Here is a 12270-nt window from a genome sequence, read left to right on the forward strand (position 1 = left end):
TCACGATAATACTATTGATATATATGTTATCCTTATTTTACAGACAACTAAGTTTGTTTATTCTCATCTATTCAGCATGTGTTTATTAATTGCCTATTTTGTGCCAGAGACACAGCAGTTAAAAATAAAAGCAAACATGTAAGCAAAAAGATCTTTGATCTCAAGGAGCTTATATTTTACTGGAGGAGACAAGCAGTAAACAGTGAGAAGTGCTATGATGAAAAAGGAAGCTAGGTAAGGGATAGGAGGGCCTGGGGTTGCTGTTTAGGTAGGGTGACAATTGAGAAGGTGACATTTGAGAGACATGAATGAAGTTTAGTGACTTGAAGTGAGTCCCAGCCTGGACCCAGAGCTCAGTCTTCCGATACCCAATCGTATATGCTTTCCATTACATCACACCTGAGTCGCTAACATAATTAGTCATGTGATAAACATTAGTCTTTGGGTCCAAGAGATAACCCTATTTAATAATTAATTACAAGTAATTTGAATAAATGTGAATCCTTACATTTAGATTTCTGCTTTTAAAAATGCACGTGCTGCCATAATTTCTACCTAATACCTTCCTTTCCCTATTGCTTTCTCTCTATGTGTGAGAGCTAAAGTTTTTTTGTTTTAAATAACATTTTACGTTTCTGAAATTTGGCTACTCAGAAACCTTATCTTTCTGGAATTTTGCCATAAACCCAGCAAGAATCAAATAATGCTTACCTGACTACCTACCTACATATAATCATACGGTTTCAGTTATCTGTGAGTCTTTTTGCCAATGACAAGCGGCTCCAAAACAGTGGCTTCAAGCAATATCCATCTATTTGTTCACAGTTCATCAATTCAGGTAGGGCTCTGCTGGTGATTCTGCTGGTCTCACTGGAGATCTCATGCAGCTGCAGATGTCTGAAGGTGTGATTGATGCTGGAAGGCTGGCATCCCTTGTGTGGTGTCTCTAACAGCAGGGAGACTCTACGTGGTGGCTCAGAGCAACAAGACAGAAAAGCAGAAGCTAGGCAGGCCAGTTAAGGCACTCATACAACATCACTTTCACCACTTCCTATTGGTCAAAGCAAATCACAAGATTCCACCTCTAGATGGACATACAAATATGGGAGGGATTGTTGGTGGTCATATTTGAAAGCAAACTACCACACTTATCTACACATACATATAAGTACATATACAATACAGTGTCCAGAAAGTGACGGTTGACTGTTGAAGATCCCAGTCATGGCAGTGTATCCCGTTTCTTGGGTTACTTTCCTTAACACATTTCAAACTACATTCTTTTCTCACAATCTTGTTCCCGACACCCAAAACTACTGCTAGGCCTTCCCTCTTGGTTAACACTCATGCAACAAAGTACAAGGGAAAGACAATAAGTTTCATAGTCAGACCCTCTGGGTTTGACTCCCTGCTCTATCTTGGGAAAATTACTTGACATGTGCAAGCATCTATTTTTTTCACTTATAAGTTGGGTTAATAATGATATCTATCAAATACAGTTGTTGTGAGGACAAATATGACATATGTCAAGCATGTAGCATATAATCTAGGCTTTACATGTTATGTTCCTTTCCTCTCTCCCCTTCCCTTTCTCTTACCCCAGAACTTGATTCATCCTGTCACTGTAATATGACATAGTGAGAGAAATAGGCATAGGGAGGTGGGTTCTTTATTTTTTGTTGTAGTTAATTGATAACCTATTTGACCTTGCACAAGTTGCTTAACCTTACTGTGCCTCATTTTCCTCATCTATAAAATGGAGATTAAAATGGTGCCTAGCACACAGGGTTATTGGAAATAAATAAGCACAGAACCTGGCACAGAGGAAGCACCAAATAAACAATCGTTATTGTAAGAATAATAATATTGTGCATCAATTAATTGTTGTTGCTGTTATTTATTCCAATGCCTTGAATTGGAGCAGGTACCTTTGAAAACCTATTGTTCCTTCCCCCTGACCATTCTAGGGAATCCCCATTCCGTTCCTTTAGGACAAAGGTTCCAAACTACAAGCGTGGACCACAGAGATTAGGCTCTCCATTCCGGGGTTCCAGGAGTCACACTTTTGGCTCCTGCAGACTCCCAGCATTCCCAGCTGAAATCCAAGGACTGTAGTCTGCTGCTGCTCCTTTCTCATGTTAGAAACCCACCTACATGTCCCAGGAAAAAGCAGAGTCCTTATAGCAGTGAGTACCTCCTGTTGCTCAGACAGTAATTCTCCTCTAAGATAGCCCTTGTCCAACACCACCCCCCACCCCGCCCTCAGACTTCGGTTCAAGTGCCTGTGGTATCTGAGCACTTTGCTGGCCCTCGCTTCTTCCTGTCCCACACCTGCCATACAGGTGCCCTGAGATATGCAGTTACTCCTTTTCTAATAAAATGGCTTCTGATCTATACTGATAACCCATTCAGGTAGAAAGCCGTACCCTGTGGTTAGGGTTTGGAAAGAACTGCCATGTGTCCAGGAGAGCCCTCCTTTTTATCAAACTAGGGCAAACAAGTATCCAAGCATTGATCATCTGCTTTGCAGATAATGTCCCTCCAAATTGTTCTCCTCTAGTTGTGTGTTTTCTCCCCAGTGGTCACAGCACTTAAGTTAAAGTCAGCTTGACCTTTCAGGCTACTACCTCCAGCCAATCCGGACACCAGCCTCTTCCACCTTGTGTACGTGGATGCCATCGCCATAGCCATTGTTGGATTTTCAGTGACCATCTCAATGGCCAAGACCTTGGCAAATAAACATGGCTATCAGGTTGATGGCAATCAGGTAAAAATCATTAATTTCCTGCAGATGTTTCATAGTGATATAATCATCATGCTTTACTATGAAAGGCAAATGAACTGGATTTCTCTATCTTGGCAGAAAAACTTAGTTTGATGATGGATATATTTGAAGCATGAATTTATCCAACACTACAATTTTTTCATGAATTATGTTGATTAGATCATCTGAGCACTGAGGTACAGTCCTACCTCACCTCATGGGCAGGGCCCCAGCTAGAAAGGTGAAATCTCCAAACTGAGGTTTATAGTTTGCCATACTCCTATTGATGTAATCATTATTTTTAAAGTTCACAGACTGAGAATAAAATGTTTTTACACGGCCATTTTTACTCTACAGGAAACCTTCTCTTTGTTCATTAAACTTTGAGTATATGATTCATCATTCAAACTCCACAATATACTTATTCTTTGTCATCTTCTTTTATAACATAGCTACAGATAATGTATTTAATCTGAATCCCATGAGCTATAATTTTGACATGACAATATCTGTTTTAACACACTATGTATTTCTAAAAGGAGACTAGACGTTCCACATTCATATGAAACAGTGATCTAACCAGGAAGACCAGAAGTAGCCCTGAGAGCAGGACTCACTGTCCCAGAAGGACGCTGGCATGTATGCATCGACGAGCAAGAGCCAGGCATTCAAAAGATAGCAGTGGTCCTATACTCCAAAAACTTTCTCTTAAGCAAGGGAAAAAATTTTGTTCCTTTTGCTGCAGTTGTTTTTTTTAAGGCATTATTTGTGTAGAGAGTGCATTTGGGAAATGGAGCTGGGTAAGCATAGCATTTATCTCCAACACAATGAAAATTTGAAGGTTTTCCTCTCCAACTTAAATTATGTACTAATTCCTATTTTGAGCTCATGCTAAACAAATATCTGAAAGGAAAATGAAAAGACAGACTGTACTGCTGAAAATGTGAATTATAAGGGCCATCTGCCTCTCTTCCTGAAGAATAACCGATCTCTTTTGTGCTTTGTTTCCACGTGGAAAAGGAGCTCATTGCCCTGGGACTGTGCAATTCCATTGGTTCACTCTTCCAGACTTTCTCAATTTCATGTTCCTTGTCTCGAAGTCTTGTTCAGGAGGGAACTGGAGGGAAGACACAGGTGTGTATACTACTGGGCTCTCAGGATTGGTGATTTGGTGGCAATTAAATTTTAATCCCTTGATTCTATTCTACACCCAAACAAAGCTGCTCTGCCTGAAGATCCATGCTCAGTGAGCTGTGTAGTGACTCAGAGAAAGGCATGGTTGGTCGAAGCAAATCACAAGGAACTAAATTTGTAGGAAGGAGGTATATTCTCCAGTTAAATAAAAAAATTATATAAAACTCCCTGCTATCAGTAAACTTCAAAGTCGAGGCACAGGATGTTGTAATGAAAGCCTAAGGCTGCATATGGGCAGGATACCAGTACCATCCAACAGAAATTTCTGCAGTGGTGGATATGTTCAGTGTTTGCACCATCCAAAAATAGTAGCCACTAGCCACACGTGGCTCTTGAGCACTTGAAATGTGGCCAGTGCAACCAAGACCTGAATTTTTTATTTTATTTTATTTTAATTTTTTAACTTAAATAGCTACATGTGGCTAATGGCCACCACATTGGACAGCATCATCTTGTCTGATCTCTTCTGGCCCTTGGGGGTCTCGGGTTGACACCAGACATCTTGTTTTCCCCACTCCTGGCAAGAGCATTTCAGTCAGCGTTTTTAAGCATTTTGGCCTCTGTTTAAAAGCTGTAAGAGGAACAGGAACTTCAGAGGAAGTGGGAAGGCATTATAGTTTCACATAATGGTTTGGATGGCTGATTTGAATCCATATTTTTTTGATCTTCCCACACTGATTGTCAAAAGACTAGGGCCAACCTGTGCCCTGCCTCTTGCTCATATCCTAAAAGCCCCTTCCATGTGTCTTCTCTCATGCAGCTTGCAGGTTGTTTGGCCTCGTTAATGATTCTGATGGTCATATTAGCCACCGGATTCCTCTTTGAATCGTTACCCCAGGTATGTAGTTTAGACTTGATGTGAAGTTTCTCCATGTGTACAGATTTTGCTATTTTATTTGTTTATATTTTTGTAGCTATCTCATGGGTTTTCACTGTAACCCAAGCAGGGTAGTAAGAGAAAGGGCCAAGGCTAGGAGCAAGATTCTTCATCACAATCTACCGGCAACTGGGAATTGGGAAAGCCATCTCAACATCTCTGGGTCTCAGTTTATCTGCAAAGTGGGGGTTTACACTGGCTAATCTCAAGGGCCTTTCTCCCTTTGATCTTTTATGAGTTATACTTCCATTTAAAATCTGAGATAGCCTACACTCATAAGACATTTGTTTACTAATATATTTAATCTAGTAGAGAAGAAAAGCAATATAGAGTAGAGAAAATCATAAAATAGACCATCGGTGAAATAATCCCTTGACTGCTGAGTTTAATTCTGAAACTCTTAACCACTATGCAGGTTTCTACTAGGATATAAGCCTGGTTTGCCAAGGCCCATTTTAGCTCATCCAGCCCTGAAAATCCAGGTGTTTATGGCTCTAGTCTAAATGTACCATCACTCCTGCATAGAAAGTGAGTGGGGAGAGCATGCTGGGAGGGCAGCAGGAGGATGGTGAGGAGCCAGCAGAGGGGCTCTTTGGACACAAGAGGAGAGGTAAGCGTGAATGTGCTGTGTTTCAGGCTGTACTGTCGGCCATTGTGATCGTCAACCTGAAGGGAATGTTTATGCAGTTCTCAGATCTCCCCTTTTTCTGGAGAACCAGCAAAATAGAGCTGGTAAGTAATGATGGTGATTGTTAGGTAAATATGTTATAGCAACACATGGATTAGTACTGATAAAAATGTTAAGATAAGTTAGTAGTGTCAGTTATATTAGTATCCAGTTAGGCAGGCTTAGGTACCATGTGTGCGTGCGTGCATGCGTGCATGTGTGTGTGTGTGTGTGTGTGTGTGTGTGTGTGTGTAACCCTCAGAAAATTTTAACAGGATTCTACATAAAGCTTTCTGTCTTTTGTTCAGACCATCTGGCTTACCACTTTTGTTTCCTCCTTGTTCCTGGGATTGGACTATGGTTTGATTACTGCCGTGATCATCGCACTGATGACTGTGATTTACAGAACGCAGAGGTGACTGTACAGATTGGGATGGGTATGAATGTCCTGCCTGAGATTGCAGTGTTGACTTAAAATGTATTTGTTGACAGACATCAGTGGACTGAGCATCTTGATTGTGGAGGTGATGTTCCTGGAACCCAGTACCAGGCACATAGTATGCGTTCGGTTCTCTGAATGTTTATTGAGTGAATCCTCCCAGAAAAATCAGTTAATATTTGTATTATATATTCTTACCCACAAAGCATTTGCACCTACATGCTGAGAAGCACCAGGACATAGTAGCAAGACCGTGGAATGTCAAATCTAAGACCTTGAGCTGTGTTCTAACTCTGCGAAACTCTGTGACCTTGAACAACTCATGTAACCCCCAAAGGGCCTCAATCTCTCAAACCAAACTTAACTTCTATGCTGACTTAAGATTTTTTCTCCCCATACCTTCAGTTGATTATCCCCACCCACATGAATCAGAGATTCTTATTAGAAACAAAAAGAAAACCTCCTCTCCTACTTTAAAATTAGAATAGAAAGATAATTCTACCGTCTACTAAGTGGCATGAGAACTTGAATTACACATGACCCTGGCATAACTTAAACTCTGCACAATTCATTTTTGCCCCATCTTTAAATACCCAAGTCTTTTGTCCTAACCATATCATTGTGTGGTGTGTGTGTGGTGCGGTGTGTGTGTAGTTGTATGGCATGTGTGTATTGTGTATTGTGTATGTGAGGGGTATATGTGGTATGTGGTCTGTGTGGTGTGAGGTATATGTTGTATGTGTGTATTGCATATGTTGGGGTTGAGGTGTAGAGTGTGGTGTGAGGTATGTGGGGAGTATTAGGCTTGGAATGGCACTGGGAATATGGTATATGTGGAGCCCTTCTGCAAAGGCACCATATAAAGATCACATATTCCTGAATTCACTAGCAAATCCATACATGACTTATAAACGTGAAAACCCTCATGTATCAATCACATACTGGGTCTCAACGACACAATGGTATTTTAACACATTCACTCTCTATCTTCAGTCCGAGCTACAAAGTCCTTGGACAGCTTCCTGACACTGATGTGTATATTGATATAGACGCATATGAGGAGGTAGGACCTTTTTCTATCATTTTAAACGGTTGTAAGCATGGGATATGATTAGCTAACTAAGTTTTATTTTCACTCAGGACAAAAAGTGGAAGTGAAAAGGAGGGAGATGTAGTAGTCAAAGTGAAAAGCCTGAATTTCAATTTACTCTCTAGATTCAATTTTATAGTTTACACTATACTCACATTAATTATTCAATCTAATATTTTTCCTCTTTTTTAAATGGGGTTTAATAATATTCTTGGAATTAAAGCATATATTCACAAAATACTGAAACTGAGAAGATGGTTTGTATGTGCATGATTTTCTTCTGATAAATTTAAACTGATGGAAAATACTGATATTAATCATGCAAAATATAAGTATTGAGGCTATGGAATTATCCTGCTTTATTTTTAATGGTTAAAATTTCTTTGATTTTGAGTGTTCTTTTCTTATGTAGAATCTGAAAGACCTTTACAAATATTTTTAAACTAGTTTTATTTTCTGCTTGGGAAGAAATTCTCAAGGTATTAAGAAATGAGGCTGGTGTTAGTATTGCTGTTTTTTCCTCCTTTCAAAGAATTATATGCTGAATTACTTGTTTCCAAACTGCATTCTAGAGTTTGAAGCTTCTTGATAAAATGTTCAGTCTGTGTCACTTGGGTCCATGTCGACTCCTGCCTGTGTTCCAGTAATGAACGAATATAAACCTCTGTTCACTTTATTTGCCTGCTTCTCACAGCCTGAGTGGCAGCCTCCCCTCTCCTATCCATTTTTCTTTTCTCTTTTTAAATATTTTCAGTACCTTTTCTTTGTGTTTTATGACAAAAATGAAAGACTTCTAAAAGAAATGGGAAGATGTGCATTTTTAAAAGCTTACTTCTCAGTACTCCTCCCTCCAGAGCATGAGTAGATAGTGACATTTTATCCAAACACTATAAGAAGACTCTTAGCAACTTCTATATTAATTTTCAAAATAGAGGAGGGAAGGAATTGCAGTTTTGATTCTGAAATATTTCCATGTGTTAAATTCACTTAAATTTTATTTCCCAGGTGAAAGAAATTCCTGGAATAAAAATATTCCAAATAAATGCCCCAATTTATTATGCAAATAGCGACTTGTATAGCAACGCATTAAAAAGAAAGGTAAGTCATAAGAAATTAAGAGCGATTATTTCTGAGGAGGGGACCTATAGATTGACTGGGATGTGAGGGTCATTTAAATGTCTCACTATACCTTTTATTCTTTCTGTCTGTCTGTCTGTCTGTCTATCTATCTATCTATCTATCTATCTATCTATCTATCTATCTATCTATCGACCTATCTACCGACCTACCTACTTATTGTGGTAAAATATACATAACATGAAATTTACTATTTTAACTACTTTCAGTGTACAACTCAGTGGATAAAATTCAGTACATTCACACTGTTGTGCAACCAACACCACTATTCATTCTCTTTTGTCATATGCATGTATTACCTTTTCAAAAACATTAAGAAAAGAATCAAAAAACTAATTTTAGATTTCTTGTTTTGAGTATCATGGGGCTTTCTTTAGTCATGATTAGAACTCAACCCCACACTGCCCAGTATATAGGAAAACCTCACAGTCAACCCACAGAATTTCTTAAATATAAGATTCTGAGTGTGAAAAATACTACTGAAAAAATTCTGTATAATACTTTAGCTTCTGGTTGTCTTGAATCAAGACCAAGAATAAGAAGGATTACTAATGTTCTTTTAATGAGGGAGTAACTCAGTTCAGGAGATCTGAGGGAAAGGTAGAAAAAGGGTTGGGGTGATAGAAAACCATCAAATGGGGAAATTTGAAGATTAATTGTATTTGGATGAGTTCCTGGGAGCCAAGAAGTGATTATGCACATATTGTTCTTCTGTAAAGACTGGAGTGAACCCGGCACTCATAATGGGAGCAAGAAGAAAGGCCATGAGGAAGTATGCTAAGGAAGTCGGGAATGCAAATATGGCCAATGCAGCTGTCGTCAAAGCAGTGAGTGGTCCCCTCCTTGTAATTTCCCTTCTCTCTTGATCCACAGCACCCCCAACCTTTATTCATGATTGAAGTTTTAACAAAGTGTGAAGTCCCTAAAACAGGAAAGTTTAGAAACTTTCTAACTATCCTTTATGTATTAAAGATACATGAAAAGGTCAGTTATGAGAATGCTTCTGAATAAGTAGTGATATGGGCCCAGGAAAACATTGTTTTAAAAAATGAAAATCACACAGTACCTTAATAAATTTTACCACTAGTACTTAGTCATAGATTCATTCAGCTTATAGAAAAAAAAAAAGCTCAAAAGCTGGTTTTTACTGTTCAGGCTTATTATAACTGATGGTCTATCATGCTGAAGTTAATGGAATTATTTTAGAAATTAGGGGAAAATGGATATTATGACTAAGGAGAGTGGATTTCATTGGACAGAAAAAAGAAAAACAAATTGAGCTAAAATAGAATGTTATGTACACATCTTTTTCTGTCACATTACAAGGTAGGATATGGCAAATATTTCAGAAGAGATCTGGTATAGTGAGTAGCTTGAGACTATAAGGACTAATTTTTCCTTATAACTCTCAGAACCAAAATGTGAGTTGTTCATAGAATTCTGGTGTGATTTAATTTTTGACATAGGATGCAGAAGTAGATGGAGAAGATGGTACCAAGCCTGAAGAAGAAGATGAAGTAAAATATCCTCCAATAGTCATCAAGAACACATTTCCTGAAGAGCTGCAAAGATTTATGCCCCCAGGGGATAACATTCACACCGTCATTCTGGATTTTACACAAGTCAATTTTATTGATTCTGTTGGTGTAAAAACTCTGGCAGGGGTAAGCATCATCTTGAAGAAGTCATTTAATATCTCTGTGCCCAGTTTTGCCATCAGTAAAATCAGAAAGTTGAACCAGAGTCCTTTTCAACTCAATTTTTTTTATTGTTTTTTTAAACTTTCGATTATGGAAAATTTCAAAAATATTTAAAAGTAAAGAGCATCATTTAAGGAATTCCCATGTAACTATCACTTAGCTTCAACAAGTATCAATTTATGGTTAATCTTGTTTCATTTATCCTCTATATCCACTTTCCTCTTTTATTTCAAAGCACATTCCAGTCATCACATCTTCTGTAAATAATTTATATGTATTTCTACAAGAAGATTCTTTTTAAAATCATTACCAAAATACCTTTGTTACATCTAAATAAAATTTAACAAGAATTCTTTGATATCCTTAATTATCATTATCTGTGTAAAAATTAAAAGAAATACACATTTTAAAATGATTAGCTCAAAAATGCATAATTGTTGAAGCAAAGTAGTTCGGGTGTCTTAGATAAGTCAAATACATATTGGTAGAAAGACTTGCATCTGACAAGTCAAAAGAAACTAAACTTTATTTCAACATTATTACAGATTGTAAAAGAATATGGAGATGTCGGTATTTATGTGTATTTAGCAGGATGCAGTGGTAAGTAGAATGGGGAGAAATATTAACATTTTGGCTTTGTTTCTCTTTTTTAATAACTGAATTTGGAAATATTTTCCTCTAATATTAGTTTTTGGCAAAAATGACAATTATACTTTTGAAAAATCACTCTAAAGCTAGCTTTGAAATTAGCCACTACAGGCACTCCTTTCAGAGGGCTACCTGTGGCAGGCCTCCTGAACAGGAGCTGGAGGACAGGAACTAATAAACCGTTGTTCTGGGCTGGTATATTTTTTTAGTAATTATTTAATGGCTGCCATAAACACAGGTGTATAAAATCATTCAGGTTTTTCCACACAGTTCCTGCTATTTTTGTTTTACATTAAATTTTGGTTAACAGTGCTTGAAAATAAACTCTACATAAAGACATCACTTTTCACTTACCAGAATGGCAAAAATAAAAAATGCTTGAGAACATGTTCTGTCGAAAGACTGGAGAAAACTCAAGAATCAAACAAAAGGAACCAGTTAAATCAACTAGGCTACGCGATAGAATACCATGTAGTCGTAAAATATTTAAGTGAAAAGAATAAAATTTTTAAAAATCCAGGATAATATATATTTAGTATGCTTTCTTTTGGATAAGAAAAAGTGGGAGGAATAAAATATGTTTATATATTTACTTACGTTTGCATAAAGAAATGCTGGAAAAATACACAAAAAAATAATAAAAGTAGTTTCCTGCGACTGGGAGAGTGATGTCATGGGGACAAGGATTGGAGTGAGACTTTTTACTATGTCATTTTAATATTTAAACTGTATGAAAGTGTTAACTTTTTTTTTTTTTAATGTTTAAGACTGATACACAGAGTGTGGACTAATTTTCTTCTTTTTTAGCACAAGTTGTGAATGACCTCACTCAAAACCAATTTTTTGAAAATCCTGCCTTAAGGGAGCTGCTGTTCCACAGTATCCATGATGCAGTTTTAGGCAGCCACGTGCGAGAGGCGCTGGCTGAGCAGGAAGCCTCAGCCCCTGCAACCCAGGAAGACATGGAGCCTAATGCCACTCCTGAGGCCTAGGCAGGAACTCAGCCCGACATGGGGTATGAGACTTGCAAAATTACTAATTTACACTTTTCAAATACTAGACACTAGATGTTTTTGCTAAGGGTAAATACTAGTAGTCGAAGCTTGATTTGGAGGGTGAATGACGCATAGCAAGATGTATCTTACTTGTGATTTTTTAATTGACTATTTCCAATATAAATTGGCCTCTTGCCTACATATATTGTGCAATGGCATTTCTGTTACTTTTTAGTATGATTTTTGTCAGCCAAGCACTTAGCAATTTTTCCCCTTTTAAGTACTTTACCTACAAATCAGATGTGCTGTTTGTTACCAGGTGGATAGTGGTTCCTTGCTTTCATACTTTATTGATCTACAGACTTTCTTCCGTAATCAGAGTTATCTAACAATTGGGGCATACCCACAATTTTCTAGCAGTTCTTCCTTTAAAATAACATTTTGTTATTATAGAAGCAATATAAGTACATTGCATAAAATTCGAAAAAATAAGCAAAAATAAGAAATAAAAACATTATATTGCCACCAAAGATTATCACTTAACACTTTAATACATATCCTTCCAGATCTTTCTCTCTCTATATATATATTTATATATATATATATATATATATATATATATATATATATATATATATATATATACACACACACACACACACACACACACACACACACACACGCATTTTTTAACCAAAATAAGGTCATACTCTACATAGTGTTTTGTAACCTATTTTTTTTTTCAGTCAATAATCTTCC

The 12270-nt window shown here is 37.4% G+C and overlaps 1 protein-coding gene across 5 annotated transcripts in view; it reads left to right on the plus strand.

Annotated features, from left to right (window-relative positions):
* SLC26A5 (solute carrier family 26 member 5) overlaps positions 1-12046 on the plus strand; it is a 44984-nt gene extending 32938 nt beyond the window's left edge. Inside the window, exons 9-19 of one of the 5 annotated variants that reach the window (XM_011365195.2) lie at positions 2620-2767; positions 3785-3898; positions 4719-4796; positions 5472-5567; positions 5811-5917; positions 6935-7004; positions 8037-8129; positions 8888-8995; positions 9635-9832; positions 10414-10468; positions 11324-12046. In XM_011365195.2, the coding sequence (XP_011363497.1) occupies positions 2620-2767; positions 3785-3898; positions 4719-4796; positions 5472-5567; positions 5811-5917; positions 6935-7004; positions 8037-8129; positions 8888-8995; positions 9635-9832; positions 10414-10468; positions 11324-11508 (1252 nt within the window). In that variant the 3' untranslated portion in view covers positions 11509-12046. The remainder of the gene's footprint in view (positions 1-2619; positions 2768-3784; positions 3899-4718; positions 4797-5471; positions 5568-5810; positions 5918-6934; positions 7005-8036; positions 8130-8887; positions 8996-9634; positions 9833-10413; positions 10469-11323) is intronic. The other 4 variants (XM_011365196.2, XR_896165.2, XR_002781580.1 and 1 more) reach the window with 4 other exon arrangements.
* The last annotated feature ends 224 nt before the right edge of the window (positions 12047-12270 follow it).

The sequence above is a fragment of the Pteropus vampyrus genome, unplaced genomic scaffold (genome assembly GCF_000151845.1).
Source record: "Pteropus vampyrus isolate Shadow unplaced genomic scaffold, Pvam_2.0 Scaffold107, whole genome shotgun sequence".
Classification (NCBI taxonomy): domain Eukaryota; kingdom Metazoa; phylum Chordata; class Mammalia; order Chiroptera; family Pteropodidae; genus Pteropus; species Pteropus vampyrus.